General features: G+C 45.4%; 1 protein-coding gene across 7 annotated transcripts in view; it reads left to right on the top strand.

Annotated features, from left to right (window-relative positions):
* LOC104377105 (histone deacetylase 4) overlaps window positions 1-19,427 on the top strand; it is a 245,875-nt gene that overhangs the window by 173,930 nt on the left and 52,518 nt on the right. For 5 of the 7 annotated variants that reach the window (XM_086616114.1, XM_086616115.1, XM_086616113.1 and 2 more), the window contains exons 9-13: window positions 1,006-1,122; window positions 1,210-1,408; window positions 4,757-4,986; window positions 17,563-17,820; window positions 19,214-19,400. In XM_086616114.1, coding sequence (XP_086472240.1) covers window positions 1,006-1,122; window positions 1,210-1,408; window positions 4,757-4,986; window positions 17,563-17,820; window positions 19,214-19,400 — 991 coding nt within the window. The remainder of the gene's footprint in view (window positions 1-1,005; window positions 1,123-1,209; window positions 1,409-4,756; window positions 4,987-17,562; window positions 17,821-19,213; window positions 19,401-19,427) is intronic. The other 2 variants (XM_086616117.1, XM_086616116.1) reach the window with 1 other exon arrangement.

The raw sequence follows: 19,427 nt of genomic DNA, 5'->3' as shown, positions 1-19,427 counted from the left end.
ATAATCTGCAAAGTCTTATTGACTTAGATGACTGTGAATTTAGGTCTAAAATGCATAAAGGCATTCTTCAGATCTCTGTTACTTTGGTATAGATTGTTCCATAGCATAATATTAAATTAATCATATCCCCTTTTTTCACAATGCCACCTGAGTTAAACAGTAGAAATTCTATAGAAAGTCTTTTTGAAATCTAAACTCTGTTTTATTTAAGTTGGAAAATCACCTGCAGGGAATTCTGGGTGATCAGAACACTTGTTTCCTAACAGAAAAATCGAATAGTTTAAAATAATGTAATTTTTATAATGGGTTTTCTAGCATGTATTTCAAATCCATCTTGCTTTGAAATTAAAGGTATTTTTACTTAAGTGTTCCTACTTTAAATGGCCTTAAGATAATTCAGTATATCTCACATTTCACCCTGAAAATCAGGAAATAGCTACATAAATGCAACCTTAAGGCTTTTTGATAAAATTTTGAAGTCTGATTTAAGCTAAAGCACACTAGTAAACAGCATAAATTGTCTGTGATTTGCTACAGAGAAAAACAGCCATTGTAATGCCATATTTTTGTTTTTTAAGATAATCTGTTTTAGCTTTAAAAGGGCAAATACTTGAGAAGGACAAGTAAGCTGTTCGATCTTCTTTGCAAAAGCTTTTTGCAGTGGCACTGAGCAGAAGGAGAGGACCGGTGAGGATGCAGGGGTGGTCTTTAGACTCCAAGAAAGATCAAATATACTGTAAAAGGGGTCTCTGCAGGGCAGTAACGTTGGTGGCAGTTGCGGAGCGAGATCATCCCTGTGTTGGTTATCCTGGTCTCGTCGCCCCTGCGTGGGCACAGCAGCGGTGTCCAGGGCATGCACCTGGGCTGGGCCTGTTTAGGCTGGATCTAAAGCACAGCTTAAGCTCCCCTGTTCAGCGTTTCCAATGCCAGCTCTGTACATTTCTGATGTCTCCTTGATCCGGTCTCCTCTCTCACCAGGACAATGTTCTCAATTTTTGTTTCCAGACCAGCCTGGCTCACAGACTTGTGAATCGTGAGGGCTCGGTAACACAGCTTCCACTCTACACGTCTCCTTCCTTGCCCAACATCACGCTAGGACTGCCTGCGACCGGCCCTTCCAGCGTAAGTGGGGTTGGGATGCAGCCGTTGAAACGTTGCTCGCGCCCGTTTGTCCCTAAAGCCGCTGTGCCATCGATTGTGCGTTCGCAGGGAGGATCAGCACAGCAGGACGCGGAGAGACTTACTATCCCAACCTTACAGCAGCGGATCTCTTTATTCCCTGGCACTCACCTCACTCCCTACTTGAGCACTACGACTTTGGAAAGAGATGGCGGAACTGCACATAACCCTCTTCTGCAACACATGGTCTTACTGGAACAGCCGACTGCACAAACTCCCTTAGTCACAGGTGAGAGCTCCGTAGATAACATGCAAAACTCCAGCTGGGGAAAGAGAGCAAGTGACATCTGTTGGGTTTTTTGTAAAGCCTGTCTCTTGTACAAAAGAGAGACTGCGTCATAAAACCTTTAGGATGCGTTCGTTAATACGTTGGATAGTGGCAAAGTTTGCAAAATCAGAGGTTGCCCACGTCATCCAGAGGTGGGGGAAGCTGCCTCATCATTTTGGTGAAAGGGAAATAAATAGTATTTGCTTCCGTAAGGAAAGCAGAGTAAGTTTGTACGTAGAAAATTTTAAACTATGTAGTTAGTTCTAACCTCTTCAGATTAAAGTGGCAATGAAAACATTGTGTTTTATGATTACCCTTCCTGTTTGTCGCTGATGGTTTCTATTCCGTATGTGAAAGGCGTGCGTTTACAAAGTCTCGCATTAAAACACTTGCTTTTCATCGTTATAAATGGCAAAACCATGGCAAAATCAGCTGCATTCAAGCAGATTGTATTTGTATATGTTGTGTTTTCAGTATGCTAATTGCTTTGAATCACTCCCTGTGTCATATTTTCAGAACTAAGTACCTGTGGGAAGGCGTGTTTCTATAAATAGGGTTGATTCCAAGCAATAATCCTCAGTAGGATACATTTCTGGTTTACAGTGTGTAACGTTGGAACAAAGGATGTTCTGCGTAAGTTATAGATGTGTTGATTTTTATTTCTCTCGTTCTGTTTCTAATGGAAACTCTTGAGAGATGTTGACCACCGAAGCATTACAGCACTGCTCACTGGTTTGGCCCGCATCTGGTTTTCCATTCGCATCCCAGGAATATACATGGGGTTGTGATAAGGGTAAACACATGTACATATGGGGAAGCTGGAGCACAGAAGTGTGATACTTAACCAGCACTCTCAGAGCCGTGAGAGTGGTGCGTGCATACTCCCTGAACCTTTATGTAATTTTCTGTTGCCTCCTGCCACCGTTGCTGTAGCGTGACAAGATTACCCAGAGTCACGACATGGCTGTTCACCAGTTGCCCTTTGCCCAAGGTCTGTTGACGAAGAGCCGTTGGAGAAGACTTCCCCTCTTATCCTATCACCAGAACTTTCTTCTCCGTTCATGCTGGCATTTGTTTTAAAGCACATGCAGGAAGAAGTGCTGTTCTGTTTCCTATTCGACCTCTCTCAAAGCTTCCCTCAGTTTACAGCATACTGTGTTTGCTTCCAAGTGTATTCCTTCCAGTCTACCTGCTACGTGTGGTGTTTTCAGAGTACAACATGTTACAAACCAACGCTTAGGCCATATATTCACAAAATAGCAGAGCAACAAGAAGAAACACACGCTCCAGATGCAGCAACTGAAAGAGAGCAAGCCAACACACGGTCTCAAAAGGCCTAGGTGGACTGGCTGCCAAACTACAGCTAGTACTTCAAACTTCCTTGGAAGCAAAGTGGAGTTTATTAGTATTCTGCTGATAGCTTTGAGCTCTGGAGATGGTCTCCTGACGGCTGCAAAATGATCCAGCATGATGGCATGCTCTTTCTGTGCAGGAAGGTAGACGTGGGGGTTTGGGAAAGCTAGAGCAGAATTCCTGAAGTCTGCTGTTCTGCTTGTGACAGGTTATTCTGAATAACATCCTTCACGTTGACATGTATGTCCTGAGTAGGAACAAGACGTCTCCCTGGAAAGCCTTCACAGGGGCCCTTGATCATTTCCGTGGAGGAAGGTAGTCTTCCAAGGTGTCCTATGCAAACTATATAGGATCTCTTCCTCCACTGTCTAATTGGAACTTTTGGGAAGAGGCTCTGTGCTATGAGGGGAATGAACCACATCTTTCCAAATCCTTCATATATTCATACACAGAGACATACGTGTGTGTATATATTTACACACACATTTATAAGACAAGATACTCTTTTGCATGATTCTTTTCGGAAAAGCAAAGAGTGGGAGAAACTCAGAAAATCTTTCCCAAAGAAGGGAGGCTCTAAAATGAGTCACATTCTTCCACATTGGGCAGTTCTGTGAATCAGTGGGAAAAAGAGGTAATGTCCTGGGACAGATGTGTCAGGGTGTTTCTAAACCACTGTGTTCAGCTGGCTGCAGGTTTCTGGGCAGCTTTGCTCTCTTCTCAGCCGTAGACTGAAGAAAGAGAAGATACAACTTCCCTGACCCTTGAGCTGGGCAGTATTTCTGAATGTTACTGACCACTTGTGCAGTCTCTAGTTTGTTTTATACAATGAGATAAAGCAAAAGAGTATTTTTTTCCTAAAAATGAGTCCGGCCTTATCTACGTTAGAGAGACACCACTGATGCTTTTCTATCCCAAGGTGTAACGAGCAAAACTAAAGGCTTATCCTCAGCTCCTCCACCCTTGGGTTTGGCTTTGTGTGTCTTCATGTCCCAGCTTTCTAAGAAGTATGTGAAGATACATTTTCGGAGAGCGGAGCAAGAACTGACTTACCGCAAGAACAGCTAAAAAGACAAGACACTTCCTAAAGACATGCCCTTACTGGAGCTCGGACAGGTATTTCACATGGTAGTCGTCAGAGACACCTAAATTGCCAAGGGCATGTGAGTAACACAAGTTATCCCAAAATAACCTTAGGTTTTCATTAAGTTACTAGCATGTATGCACAGGACAGTGATGGAAACAATTCTAGCTATTTGTCGTCTTGGCCTCGTAATTTACTTTCTTTCTACAGAAATAACGAAGCTTGATGGCTCCCATGTTTCTGAAATGCTTCAAGGGAGTGCCTTTTTCCAACACAAACCTGGTGAGGGGTTCATCACATGGAATTTTGCATCCCTGGTCGTTTCTGCGAGGTAGGGTATAGCACAGCCAAGGGCAGACAGGCTTCCTTGTGTGGTCTAGAGTAGGAAGCAGCTTCATCAGCATCCATCGTCCTTCAGCATTTCCAGTGAGCCCCCTGTAAGGTGTAAGTGCTGGATGCTGCAGGATGGTGTCTTGGGTTGGTGCTTTCCTTGAGATGAACCTGGGATTACTCCCTTTACCAAGGCAAGCTGTAACTTCTGCAAACTACCACTGTGATCTTAATTCATGTCACTCAGTGAGCGATGGAAAGGTCTGTAAGATACTGCTGATTTTAAGAAATGAAACATTTCCCTAGGGTCTCTGAGTGAAGAAGCAAACAGAGTTCTAAAGAAAGCAAAGTGTTACTCCATCCAATGGTAATTAATTGTTATCTGTTCTCTTTTAAGGATGCTTCAGCTGTAAATGGCAAGGTGGCTGGTTTTAACGTTATATCTCATTGTCACCATCAGCGTTACTCAACAGCCGTTTTCTCCCTTCCTTTCTTCTTCCTTTTTTTCTTCTCTGCTGTTTTTTCCTCCATATTATCTTCAGACTGGTATCTTTCAGGCCTGCCTCTCCATGCACAGTCTCTGGTTGGTGGAGAACGGGTCTCCCCTTCAATCCACAAACTCCGGCAGCATCGCCCGCTGGGGCGCACGCAGTCTGCACCCCTTCCCCAGAACGCCCAGGCCCTCCAGCAGTTAGTGATCCAGCAGCAGCACCAGCAGTTCTTGGAGAAACACAAACAGCAATTCCAGCAACAGCAACTGCACATCAACAAGGTAGGCATGACCCTTTTAAAAGTCTTCCTTCCTCATTACAGCATCAATACCAACGTCAGCCAATGCTATTTCAGAGTTTCTTGTGCAGTAACGTGTGTGGTCTTTACCTCTGTAACCATCTGGCCTTCATTCTTGAACTTCTTTTTCATGATTTTGAGAAATACGTTAACAAGGATGTGGACATCCATCACCAAGACAAGGATCAGTATCTCTGTTGCAGACAGATGAAAGGCACTGCAGTTCAAAATTATGGCTTTCTTCTCATACTTTTGAACATTGTCGTTGCTGCCGTTCATCCACATCAGGGTCTTTGGTCAGTTTTGTAGCAGAAAATGTGAAATGCTGTCAAGGAATATGGAGACAATACCCACTGTGTGTATATTCAACTTGAAAGGGAGAAGGAACAGTAATAGGGATTTGAGGAAAAAAATTAAACCTGAGGGATTTCAGACATGGCAACACCAAAAAATGATTACAAGTGAAGATAGTCAGATTTACTGAAGTATTTTTCACTGGAATTACCTTTGGAAAGAGAAAAGCTGTTCCAATCTCCAGTCCAGATTCTCTTAACTATGGCCTTGTGTAAAGCATTACAGTGTCCTATCCTTTCTTCTCCTGAAAACGAGGACGGTGTTGCTGTGCATCCCGCAGAGGCTGTTTTGAAGATCAATTAGATGTAATTCAAAAATTGCTTTGAAGAAAGGAAGCGCTATGTTTGTCATCTCGCTTTCTGTAAATTACTTGGAGAACATCAGGTGGACATCGCAGTGCACTGTTCATCAGTGCACAGGTTTTGCAATTACTGTGTGGCCAAAATCATCTGTCTGGGCATCCTGATGTCACAGCGAAGCCGAAACAAAGCTACTTTGAGATGATTGCGTTGAGTACGCGTTAAAAAAGACAAAATCTGTCCAGTGGGAAGGTACAAGTCACCTACACACAAGAGGTGTGATCACAAGTGGTGTGGATGGAGCTGTGATGTTTTACCCCAGCTGAGGTTTTCTCCCAGGATTTCAGAAGGCTCAGTCTGTTGCTGGGCTTGCAATATAAAAAGGACGTTGAGGAACAGGGAAATCAATCATAATCAGTATGATATTTTTCTGACTCTTAATTTGTACTGGTTTGAGGCTTTCTAAAGACTTTTCTCAAGGTGTTCCAGTGGTAGCTTTCTGTAGGAAACAAGCAAATCCACTAATAGGTTTCAGGCTCAGGAGGACAAGTGAGATGGCAAGGAGACCTTTCAGATTGCTGCTCTTTGATATTTGGTGGAGGTTTCTCCAAATATTTTCACCGTTCCGGTGCTATGAGAAAATACAACTATGGAGAGCTGGATTAAAAAAAAAAAAAAAACAAAACAAACAAAACAACACAACACCACACAGCCCCCCCCAAAAAACTTTGTTTATAGACTCAAGCTAAGGCAGGATGATTACACAAGTTACTGACGTCAATCATGTACTTCTGGAGAGCTGCCACCATGCACTGCGTGTGCCAGCCCTGGCCCTCGTTCAGCCCCACACGCCGGCGTGGTGGGGAGCTGCTGCTGCCATAGAAATTTCCCTGACCCCCCTCCAAAGAGGCTTTGTGACCAGGATGGTCGGCTGTGGGACGCTAGGTAGGGTTTCTTTGTTCGGAAAGAAACGTCAGCTGGGCGGTTCGCTTGTTTGAGGTTTTGAAGGCTTTTCCGTTGCCAACGCTTGTAAGTGTCCAAAGGCTTCGCCGTGACGTACCTGCTGAACTCATTCCGACTTTCACTTGGACCTCCCAGGAGCTGGGAGAGCGTGTGCGACCAGAGCGGAGCGGCTCTTCCCGCAGCACGCTGAATTTCAGCTTTGTTGGAGCTGTCGTCTGTCGCGTCCGTAGCAGAGACGGGCAGGGGGGGTGTAATTAAACTGGTGGCACAGGGGCGATTTCCCTCTGTTTGATTTGTAGAAGTAACGAGTTAAAATCGTTCCGGTGGTAGCGCTGTATGCGTGTGGCAAATTTCTCCCGTGGGATAGCATCCAAGTGCTGACATGGAAAAAGACTTTTCCCAGATGTGCGGATATTTTAAGACCTTCATGTGTAGGAGAGTAAGGGCACAACTAAAAATAAGGGAATAGATTGCTGCCTTTTAATTATTAGCAGAACTGACAGCACTGTCTGTTAAGGTCGTGTTGGATTTCCTGTAAATAATATGAGGCTGTTTTCAGTTGCTTTGGGATTTTTCAAAACTTTTAAGATTTTGGCCTTACACTTTCCCTGTTAGGTGTCTACATCAGAGGAAAGTTTTGAGAAGACTGCAGCCAAAACATGTCTTGCTGTTTCCAAAAAGACGGCTAAGAAAAAAATACATTGTTTTGCTCCTGATTAAAAATAAGAATAATAATAACCTCAGGAATTGGGCTGTGAAGCCTTAGTGCCTGAGGCTTTGGAATAATAACTTGGAATTGGACAAATGAGGACAGGGCAAGTGGCTGGGTAGAAGAGGAGAGTGCAGAGGGATAGGTAAGGTGGGACGGGTCTTAAGGACAGACAGGGTTCCCTGGGGCGACTGGAGGAGACCTGTTCTCCCCGGGGTGTGATCCCTTCCAGCATGGACTCAGAAGTCCCCGGTCTACCGCTCAGCAAATTGGGGATCACTTGAGCGTGGGGAACCGTGTGGTTTGTGCTGTTCAGGAGCCAGCTTGCTGAGGATGACTCCCCTGGCTCAGTGCAAGGCTCTGGATGAAAAATGAGGCTCCCAGCCCTGCTAATCTGGTGTTTGTGTTGTGATGTGGTGGTGAAGCTTAATTTGCTTTAAGGAGGAGCAAAACCCACACACAAAAAAAAGCATGCAACTCCCTCCCCCCCCCCCCCAAAAAAAAAATATGGGGACAAGAAAGACACACATGAATGAAGAGAGCTTTATGGAAGTTGCCAAGCTGAGCACTCAAGCTGGGACATGGCAGTAGTGAAGTTTCCCGTGCAAGTCTCGCTCACTTTTTCTTTTTTCGCATCTTTTTGCTACGTTTTTTAATGATAAACATTTCTTTCATAGGCTGAGAGAGTTGGGGCTGTTCAGCCTGGAGAAGGGAAGGCTCTGGGGTGATCTTCTAGCAGCCTTCCAGTACTTAAAGGGGGCCTACAGGAAAGCTGGAGAGGGACTTTTTCCAAGGGTGTGTAGTGACAGGACAAGGGGCAATGGATTTAAACTGAAAGAGGGCAGATTTAGATTAGATCTGAGGAAGAAATTTTTCACTCAGAGGTTGGTGAGGCACTGGAAGAGGTTGCCCAGAGAAGCTGTGGCTGCCCCATCCCTGGAAGTGTTCAAGGCCAGGTTGGATGAGGCTTTGAGCAACCTGGTGTAGTGGAGGGTGTCCCTGCCCGTGGCAGGGGGGTTGGAACTAGATGATCTTTGAGGTCCCTTCCAACCCAAACCATTCCATGATTCTATGATCAAGCGGTATCTCTTTCACGAGACTCTGAACTTAGTCGAGAGAAGGGGAAGAGCGAGACTGCTCTCCGGTGGTGTGCTGCCTCGTTTGTCGCAGAGATCGGAGCACACGTAATGAGTGGAAGAGGGAAAGAAGGGGCCTTAGAGCTAAGGCACAATGACACTCTTGCAGGGAGTTAACTCGGATGCAGGCATCGGGCAGCTCGCAGCAGCACGCTCATCTTCTAGGAGCCTTTTGCAGAATCAGGAAACAGGGCTGCCAGCTGCAGGGGTGTGCTTGCACACCTGAAACACATCATCTTAAAATCAGCCATATCGTAACCTCCATCCAGTGGGGTTTCCCAGTCCGTGCCCCGGCTGTGCGTTCAATGGAATGGAGCAGCTCTGCCGTCAAGTCACCATGAACACAAGCGTGCTAATATTTGAGAGCACTCGTATGCTCTAGTGGTGACCACACTATAAAACTGTATCAGCAGCTCTTTCTTCAGAACCAGGGTTTGAGATTCTGGGTAAGATACGGAGTAACTCCTTGTTCATTGAGCTCTGTGCAAACTCTGATCTGAATGAGGCATGTGCCATAAAGGAGTAAATACGAAACAGTCCTGAAAATAAAAGCTATACATTAATGCACAGGAGCACTGACCTGAAATTACATAGGCAACGTGTACTCGTCTCTCCCACCTTTTTGTGTGTTTAACGTTCAAACCTTGGGAATGTTGGTTTTTTTCCTGTGGTTGGAGGAGCTTTGCTGGGCAAGGGGGCTTGTTTTGCCATGCAGTAAATATATGCAGCGATCCCGGCATCGTTTCATCTTCAGCGATTATCATTTCACTGCAGACTTCAGTCTCTTTTAAGATGCAAATTTTAGTCTTTTCTATATGAGAAAGAGGAGCCATGAAGTGCTGGTGGATCCCTGTCGTGTTTGGAGGTCAGCATTTGAGGGGGGATTTTTGGTGTGACAGCAAACCAGGTAAAGCAGGACTCTGTTCTCTGAGCAGACTCCAGGAATTTGGAATTAAAAGTGTTAGCTTTTCAGCATGATAGGTCTTTAAGAAGCAGTTCCCTTTCTAAAGAGAAATACGCAAGTGAGATTTCTGTAAATCCTATGCCAGAAAACTCTTTTTACCTTTCCATGGTGAAGATGAGTGTTTTGGCTTTTGTCCCAAGGATGTATAATTCATGAAGCTTCACTAGAACAGATAATCTCCCTTTTAGCCGTGAATTGTACTGTTAAACAGATTAACACTGAGCTTCTGTGGTCAAATGGTGGTTCTTCTGAGTAAATCCCATTTTTAGGCACTCTGGAAAGGGAGGTGGTTCTTCTGCTGTGGCATAAATATGGCAACATATATACGCCAGACTGCAGTGCCTCAACTTGTCTGGTGCAGCAGCGTTGGGCGGGTACATTTTTATTAACACCTAGAATTTAACCTTGCTGTTTCCTGCTTTTTTTTTTCTTTTTTGGAATGCCCTAAGTGTTTAGCCTCAAATGACTCCTGGAGTAGCTTTCCATATGTAATGTTGAATTTGTAACATTAGAAAAATACAGGATAATAGGACGTATCACGTACCACTCGGGCAGGGCTGTTACCCTTTGAACAGTTTAAGGGAAGCCTGTTTTTGAAGTACCCAGACAGAACTTTGGATATAACAAATATTGAAAAAAATCTCTGGAAAACCTCCTTCTGCATTCCTGGTAAGCATCTCAGTTGAATATGAAATGCCATTCAACAGGATGCAAGAGGCTTGGCACTCGTGTGCTTGTGCCCCGTCACCTATTACTGCGTAAACGCTGTTACGTGGCTTTGCCCGGAGCCGTTGTCCTGCCAGGCGTCTGGTGCTGCAGGGCTGAGGATAGTTAGATGTGTACCTGCTGTAATCAAGCCCATAACTCCGATTATTTAGGAGGGAGGAGGAGAAGAAAACAGCTTCTCCTGGTGCCAGGGTGTTTTCTTCTTGCTCGCCCTCCTTCTCCCCTCCAGGAGGTCCTTGTTCTTTGATTCATTATCGTTGGGTTGTTCCTTCTCATCTAGGCCTAGAGGCCAGCAGTCTTCGCCTTCCAGCAGGTAGGCTGTCTCAGTTGTTTTTCTTCCTGTTCTCTCATCACTTCAGGAAGAAAGAAAACCCAAGAGAATTTTTTTTTTTTTGACTGCAGAAGGCTCTGTCAGCTCCCTACGTGGCCTGTGCCCAACTCAGCCTCTCCCCATCATCCCTTATCATCTCGTGTTTCTCTTTAGTCTGTAGAAGTTAAAAATCAGATCTCCCTGCTCTGCAAGGGGTAACTCATGTGGGAAGAGCCATATGAATAGCCAGAAGAGCAGGACTTGTGTTATCATTTCCAAGCCTCTAATGGTAATATGGTTTTCTTCTCTGAGCACTTATCCACGTGTCCAGTCCCCTGCAGATGCACTCTTGCCTTATGCCTCTCTGCTAGTGCTTTTCTTTCTCTTGAGCATCCCAGCTGATGGACCCGTTCCACACCGCCTACCTCCCACCTCTCAATCCCCAGCCATATCCTTGACTTGAGACCAACGCTTTTTGTCTTTCTGTCTCAGGATACTTTAGAGCTGAGCTTTTATTACCTCTTTTTTTTCTCTTGTTTTTTACCAAAGTTGTGTCTCCAACTATTCAGAGTTGTTCTCCTTTCCTGAGTTTGTCCTTGATCTCCAGAAGGAGGAAAAGGAGGTTTCCGCTCGCTTCTGCACAGCATGGCACAGCCAGGGCCAAGCCAGTCTGTGGTCCCCCCTTGCTTCCTGGCTTCTCTCTTCATGTGGTCAGTGGGTCATGCTATGCCACCCCACCAGTGCCTGTGTTCCCCCCCAGCACTGTTCAAAGGGAAGCAGAACTCTGCGTGTTACCAGCACAGAAGAGGCTGAGGCTGGCTGGGTCCTGGCTGGTACCTTCTGCTTCCGTTCCCAAAACAGAACATGCTCTGCACTTCCCAGGATATTAACTGGATGGTTCTCCACAGTAGTCCACCGTTGTGGACTTGTCCGCCTTTCAGCATATCCCTATCTGCACAAAGTTTTGACCAGCTGTACTTATCTGGCAAAGTGGAATGGGGTTTTGGCATGTTGTTGGGTATGATCTGTGAGCTTCTGCTGCCTGTGAATAACCCTGGGTGAGTTGTATGGGAATGTGATGCTTCATCCTAAACTTTGAAGGCCCATGTGGTTATGTTTTCAGCCTGCAACCTGTGCACTTTGATGTACACCAGTCTGTCCAGCAACACTAAAGTCTCTGAAGGGCACGACTAAGGTATTTCCTCCAGCAGAGATGCTCTTTCCCCCAAGACTGTTATTAATCTTTTATTTTAAAGCCCCCTCAGTGATTCAAACTTGTTCTCTACTTTGATTAACCATTACCGTGATGAGCAACTCTGGAGAAACGCCACGTTCCTGTGTTGGACTCCTAAACTGGAAAAGATGTTGAGGATAGATCTATATCAAGTTTTAATTAAAGTCATGCCCAACTTTCATCTCTGCCAGCCTTTGATAACTAAAGTGATCTGTCATGTTCAGTGTTGAAGGAACCTTGTCCTTTTAATTGTGCAGGACCAGAAATTTCTTGTGCACCTCTGAATCTTTCTCCTAAGATGACAAAACTTCCTCAGAATTGATCAGTCCAGATAGGATGCTGTACTATGCAGTCCTTTGCAATTGTTCAGCTCTGTTTCTGCTTCCCAAGATGCTCTTCAGCTGCCTTTTAGAACCAGACAGGTCCCTGTGATACTTGTTGCCTAAAGAAAAGTGCATTAGTTATATCCTCCTAAGAGCTCCTCAAGCATTTATCCGTTGGGAACTCTTCATTAGTCTGTGATGAGTAAACAGACGTTTCTAGCCTGTGTAATAGTGTCTTCAAAGTTTTTGGTGTCCTGAGAACTTACCACTACAGAGAAGGTATCATAAAGTCATAGAATGGTTTGGGTTGGAAAAGACCTCAAAGACCGTCTAATTCCACCCGCCCTGCCATGGGCAGGGACACCCTCCACTACACCAGGTTGCCCAAAGCCGCATCCAACCTGGCCTTGAACACTTCCAGGGATGGGGCAACCAACAACTTCTCTGGGCAGCCTGGTCCAGTGCCTCACCACTCTCAATGTCAAAAATTTCTTCCTCAGATCTAATCTAAATCTCCCCTCTTTCAGTTTAAAGCCATTGCTCCGTGTCCTATCACCATATAATCTTGTCAAAAGTCCCTCTCCAGCTTTCTTGTAGCCCCTTCAGGTACTGAAAGGCTGCTATAAGATCATCCCGGAGCCTTCTCTTCTCCAGGCTGAACAGCCTCAACTCTCTCAGCCTGTCTCCATAGCAGAGATGCTCCAGCCCTCGGATCATCTTCGTAGCCTCCTCTGGACCCGCCCCAGCAGCTCCATGTCCTTCTTGTGCTGGGGACTCCAGAGCTGAACGCAGTATTCCAGGTGGGGTCTCAGGAGAGCAGAGCAGAGGGGCAGAACCACCTCCCTCCACCTGCTGCCCATGCTGCTTTGGATGCAGCCCAGGACACGGTTGTCTTTCTGGGCTGCCAGTGCACATTGCCAGCTCATGTTGAGCTTCTTATCCACCAGCACTCCCAAGTCCTTCTCCTCAGGGCTGCTCTCAATCCATTCTCCACCCAGCCTGTGCTTGGGATTGCCCCGACCCACATGCCATGAGGAAACAGATATATCGTATCAGTAGACAAATCATATGTCAGCGGACGTGAAATTTTGTGAGCAAAGAAGTGCAACTTTTTTTAGTTTATGAAGCATTCCACAGAAAAACGATGAATTCTTTGTTTTCCTTTGTACTGGAACCTGATGTGGCTATGATTGTTAATTTTTTTTCTTTCTGTTCTTTATGTTTCAGAGAGGTAGCTAAGGAATCTCACCAGCTGTATCAAATCTTTTAATAATGCTTGTGACTAGAGATGGATAGTTTCTTCCGTACTGAAATAGTTACCTGTCTGAGACTGGAGAGGCAATGCCTTTAGTAGTGTTTTATGGTGGCAGTATGTGACAGCCAGAGGCAGCTAGATTTGAAAATAGAGGAGTAACTTCATTGCAAAGGATACTGGAGAGCTAATTAAGGGAAGGAGAAGTTATTGTGGTGCATTGTGTAATTATTTACTGTTTCAAATATATTTGTAAGCATTTTCAATGCTGTCTTAACTTCATATTCATTCTCTTGCACTTTGATTACCTTGAATTTTCTTAAATTACACAAGCATGTGTTCATAAAATTGCAAAATGAAAGATTTTTAGGGAGTTTTAATGCACCTGGGATGCATATACTCATGTATTATATGGAATACGTTCATAGCAAAGTGGTTTTTTGCAGAATCGTCCTTTAAGAACAGAGCTGCAGCAGGTAGAACAGATGATTCACTTTATATTAGGAGAGAAAACTGAATGTCTGAAATGTCCTTGTCATTGACCACTTGATCTTTCAACTTTCATTGTAGCATTTTACACATGTGTTTTTCGTTTAATTCTTACTCCATTTTTATGGAGTTGGAATAATTTAAAACTTCTAGAAAATTACACTGCTTCTCATTTCCATTAGATTTGACAATGACATTGTAAGTTATTTTCCCAGCAATTACCTTGGGTAGTTCATAAGTTCAAAAGGTATTAAGTTCAAAGCTTGAGACCTTTGATCCAAGCAGAAAAAAAAAAATAGCAGAAGATGGTTTATGGTGATATAATTACCTTTAAAACAGATTATATTCATCAAGCCTAAGAGAGCTTAAAGAAAATTGATGGAAGAACTGCCTTTAGCTTAACGTCGTTTAGTTATCCAATGTGTGCTACAGGTAATGAAACCGGAGGGGTGGGAGGAACCTCACAAAAATCCTTGAGAAGTTTTGATCGCTAGATCTTTTATAGGTTGACAGGGACCTCGTGAGATCACTTAGTCCAATGTCCCTGCTGGGTCACAGTCAGCTAGGGCAGGTTGCCCAGGACCATATGCAATTGGGTTTTGAATATCTCCAAGGATGGAGACTCCACAACCTCTATGGGCAACCTATTAAAGTGTTTGACCAACCTCACAGTAAAAAATACATTTTCTTGTGTTCAGAAAGAATTTAATGTGTTTTAATTTGTGCCCATTGCCTCTTGTCACCCATCAGGCCTCAGACTTATGTATGTCCAGGTTTTTTTAAGTGCTTCCTAAACCTGGTGGTCCTCCACAGAGAGTAGGTCTTCTTTGCTCCAAGCTTTGTCTCTGAACTCAGAGGCCTGGGATTCCTGAAGGACAGGCTTACTGGTAAAGAACGCGTTAAGTACCGTGGCCTTTTCCATATCATTTGTCACCAGGTCCCTTGCTCCATTCAGCAATGGGCACACGATTTCTCTAGTCTTCCTTTTTTCTTTCTTGGCACCCTTCACATCCCTTGCCAGATTCAACTCCCAAGTTGGCTTTGGCTTTCTTAACACCATCCGTAAAAGATCAGATGGCAACTCTACCCCTCTTGAGTCACCTGTCCTGCTTCCAACTCTTGTATACCACCTTTTTATATCTTGAGTTCATCTAGGAGCTCCTTACTCATCCATATGGCCTTCTGCAGCCTGTGCTTGATTTCTTACATGTTGGAATGAGTCTTTCTTGAGCTTGTAGGATCCTTGAGTATCAGCCAGCTCTGCTGGACCCCCCTTCTCTCCAGTGCTGTATCCCATGAGTCTCTTCCAGGCAGAATCCTGAAGAGGCCAAAGTCTGCTCTTGTGAAATCCAAGGCTGTGGTCCTACTTTTTGGCCTGTTTCATCATTTTTGGATCTTAAACTCCACCATCTCATGGTCTCTGCAGCCAATGCTGCCTCTGACTTCCACATCCCTGGCTAGTCCTTGTTTGTTTAAGTGTCAGGTCCAGGAGAGCACCTTCTTTGTTGGCATCTTGATCACCTGCATCAGCATTTTGTCATCAGTGCTTCAAATCTCCTAGATTATTTGAGCCCTACTGTCTTGTCCTTGCAGCACATACAAGAGGTTAAAGTCCTCCATGAAGGCCAGAGTCTGTGAACATGAGGCTTCTTCCAGGTATTTGAAGAAGGCCTCATCTACTGCTTCTGCCTGATCTGGATGTCTACAGCAGTCTACACTACAGCACTCCTCTTGGTCTGCCCGCTTACCTTGACATTTAAGCTCTTGACTGACTCCAGACACATACGAAGGCACAGAGGTCCATGCACTCCTTTTCCTCCCCCAGATAAAGGGCAACTCCCTCTCCTCACCTTCCCAGCCTGTCCTTCCTAAAATCCCTGTATCCTTCCATCACAGCACTCCAATCATGTGAGCCATCCCACCACATCTCCATGATCCCAGGGAGGTCGTAGCCCTGTAGCTGCACACAGACTTCTGATGCTCCTGTTTGGTCCCCATGCTGCGTGCACTAGTCTGGAGGTATTTCAGAGAGGCACCCAAGTGTGCCAGTTCCCCAGGACGGACTTGAGAGCTGTTGTTCAGGCACCTCCTTCTTTACATATCTGCTTTCAAAGGGATGCCACTTCACCTCGGTTTTCTTGATTGCTGTGTCCTTTCTACTCCCACCACCCCAGGCCCTTGGCCTGCCCACCCTGTCCCCAGCTTCCTTAGCTGCTGGGTGAGGAACCACTTCCTCCGCTGTTGTTTCTAGTTTAAAGCTCTTGCTACCAGCTTGGCCAACCCGTTGGCAAAGGTACTTTTTCCCTGTTTAGTCAGGTGGATCCCATCTCTTCCAGACAACTGTTGACTCTCAAAGACAGTTGTAGAAACCAAAGCCCTCTTGCCAACAGCAGACAGGTGGCTCTTCTCCCTAAGAGAAATGGGCTGCACCCCAGCAACATGAACCCCAGAGAGCCTTGCCTTAAGCTTCTAAGCAATATAATGCCCTTCTGCGTGCCCCGCTCCTCTCAGGAGCCAAGACATCCAAAACACCGTAATCCACACAGTGCCGGAAAGCCGTGGCCCTGCATCCCGGTCCTTGCAATGCTCTATTTTTGAAAGCTTTGAGCCCCAGTTACTTGAGGTCCTCTGCTGTAGCTGTGAGCAACCTCTTGCTGTGATACTTCCAGGCAATTAATCCTTTATATTACCTTTGTCTACCTAAATCTGCTTTGTATATGTTTGCTTAAGTAATATGGAAGAGCCTCTTTCTACATGCAGGGAAAAAGGCTTAGTTTCAGGTTTGAGCCACTGTTCTTCAAAGAGCAAGTTACTTACAAGTAGCACTCCTTCTGCATGTGTTCAATAACCGTGTTTTGATTTAACTTTATTAGATTTAAAATCAATATTGCTTTTCATACCAATGACCTAATCCTTATTAAAGCTCTGCCCTGACAACTTTCAAAGTTCAGCGGTTTCTTTTTAAGCCTACGAAATGAGTACAGCCTGAGCTCTTTTAAAGAAAGGAAATTGATTTATTTACCTATGCTACATTTAAAAACAGTTCCTTTTATTTATTTTTTTTGTTCAAAATAAAAATCATAAGCAGTCCGAGATGGAGAGCTGTGAGTTTTTATCTCGCCAATGAGCTTTCAAAAAGTCTGAGCCTGTGTGAATTATAGTGAAAATTATATTGTTCTCTTTGATTTAGCAGCTGCTTTCAGAGAAAATTCACTGCCTTCAGTTAGGAAGATCTGGCTAGATCTGCTTTTGCAGATTGCTTCTGTACAGCTGCTGTAAGTTGAGTGCCCTCTGTTTCCTCCTGAATAGCTTTAGAAGAGTGCAAGTCTCAGAGGAATATTTGTAAGATGGCCTCTCACTTTACAGATAAAATTCCGGGGGTGATTCAAGACGAAGCTGGGCAAACAAGGTAGCAGAAACTCTCTTCAAGGGTTTATGTCTTTTGTTCTTTTTTTCAGAATTTGATTGCCGGATGTATTAACAGTTGTTGTGCTTGTCCTGTGTGGGTTTGTGAATGGAGCAGCATCCATAGGTGTGCAGGTGCAAGAGGCTCTTATTTCTTGAGAGATAAAATCGAGTGCAAAATGAAGGGGCCGTCATTACTCAGGACACAGGATTTCATAGTGCTTAATGCCAAGGTTGACCTGACCTTTCCCTGGAGTGGTTGTTTTGACCTATTTTATAAGATAAGAGCTATAATTGCTCTTTTCATGAAGCCGATCCTTTGAGAAGAACAGAGTGAACTTTACCTGTGATGATTTCCATTTTATTTATTGGTTAACCTCTGGATTGTTTTTCAGATTATATCAAAACCCAACGAACCAGCTCGCCAACACGAAAGCCACCCTGAGGAGACAGAAGAAGAGTTACGAGAACACCAAGCCCTTTTGGAGGAGCCATACACTGACAGAGTCTCAAGCCAAAAGGAGGCCCCAGGGTTGGCCAACGTGGTGCAAGTGAAGCAAGAGCCCATAGAGAGTGATGAGGAGGAAGGAGAGCCGCAGCAGGAGCTGGAGTCTGGGCAGAGGCAAGCTGAGCAGGAGCTGCTCTTCCGTCAGGTGAGCTAACAAAATACCAAGTTAGGGACTCGGTTCTTTGTAGAAGATTGGTTCTTGGTACTAACCTTGTACTACTCTAAGGAGGAGAAGCTAGGGGAAACCAGTTCTTGAGGATTTGCTGCATAAAGAAACCTGCAGGCAAAGTCAGTGCCATCCATCCCTGGAGTCACCGTTTCAACTCGGAAGTCCCAGGGAGGAGAATCTGGTCACCTGCCCAAAGCACAGTCAATGTGTTTGCAGCCACTGAACCACTTTCTGTTTGGTGGTTTGTTGTTTTGGGTTTTTTTTGGGGGGGAGAAGAGGAGACAAATTGTGTCTTAACGCTTTTGAGCACTAGATACTAGCAGAGGATTTTACGTTTTAAAACAAAATGACTGCCCCAGAGAAGGGCTGGATAAGGGAATGAAGGATGAGGTTCATTGGAGGGGGTTCCTTCTTCAGACCTGGAGGTCCCAGAGATTGCAGCTGTGCTCACTTTTGAGGGTAAACACCAGAGGCTTGTGGATTGCAAGTAGTAAATCCAGTAACAGCGTAGCATTGCGTAATCTTCCCAATTACGTGACAGCCTCCCAAAAGCTGCCTGTTGTGGTAGCGGTAATGAAGGTGAGAAGGTTGCAATTCTCTTAAGGCATCAGCGCTCTGCTCATCTTCGCAGCCCTTAGCACCCAGCACCTGGCTGTACCTCCAGCTGTGCGTAACCCCTGTGCAGCATCTGCAGCCAGGAGCGATTTGCCGCAGCCATGCCAGGGTGCAGGGCTCGGAGTGAATCCACAGCCCTTGGCCAGGGAAAAGCAGCCTGTGCCAGGTTTGCAGTCGCAGTGTCTGTGAATCAGGTGCAAATTGGTTGCTCCCTGTAGTTGTTTACATCTCACTGCTCACTGCCGTCTCCCCGGCACCACCAAGCGGACTCTCCTGTCCTGCACGAGTGCCGTCGTTGCTCAGAAACTACGTTTCTCGGTAGTCCTTGGGGATTATTTTGTCCTTCGGGGTTATTTTGTCTCAAAGAGGAGAGGGAATAAATAGAGGAAATGAGAAGGTTGTTGGGCTGTGATTGCAGCGTGGCAAGCTGGAACAGCCATCCCTTCTGACCAAGAGCCTGTCCAGCTGATGGTGTGGCTGCGCAGAGAATCAGCTCAGCTGAAAAATCCCTCATGCCTGGGGTCCAGCTGAGCTGGACTTGTTCCCTGCTCTGGGGCATCACCCTGTTAAATACATCGCTGCAGTGGTGGGGAGGCACAGGGGGAGGGAGACATGGCCAGACCCAAGGAGAGGATGGGGCTGCTGCTGCTAATGACCTTGCCAGCGTGCACCAGCTCCAGGGGTGTGGTTTGAAAGCTCTTAAAAACCCTTTTATGAAAGACTTTGAGCAACTACCTGCTTCTTTTCCCTGCAGCAAGCTCTCCTGTTGGAGCAGCAACGTATTCACCAGCTGAGAAACTACCAGGCGTCGTTGGAGGCAGCTGGCATGCCCGTCTCTTTTGGAGGGCATCGACCCCTGTCCCGAGCACAGTCCTCGCCTGCCTCGGCCACCTTCCCAATGTCTGTCCAGGAGCCACCCACTAAGCCAAGGTTCACAACAGGTAATCTTTTGGGAGACTGGAGCCTGA

The sequence above is a fragment of the Tauraco erythrolophus genome, chromosome 8 (assembly GCF_009769465.1).
Source record: "Tauraco erythrolophus isolate bTauEry1 chromosome 8, bTauEry1.pri, whole genome shotgun sequence".
Classification (NCBI taxonomy): domain Eukaryota; kingdom Metazoa; phylum Chordata; class Aves; order Musophagiformes; family Musophagidae; genus Tauraco; species Tauraco erythrolophus.
The sequence above is the reverse complement of the archived record's forward strand: the minus strand, read 5'-3'. Positions and strand labels throughout refer to the sequence as shown.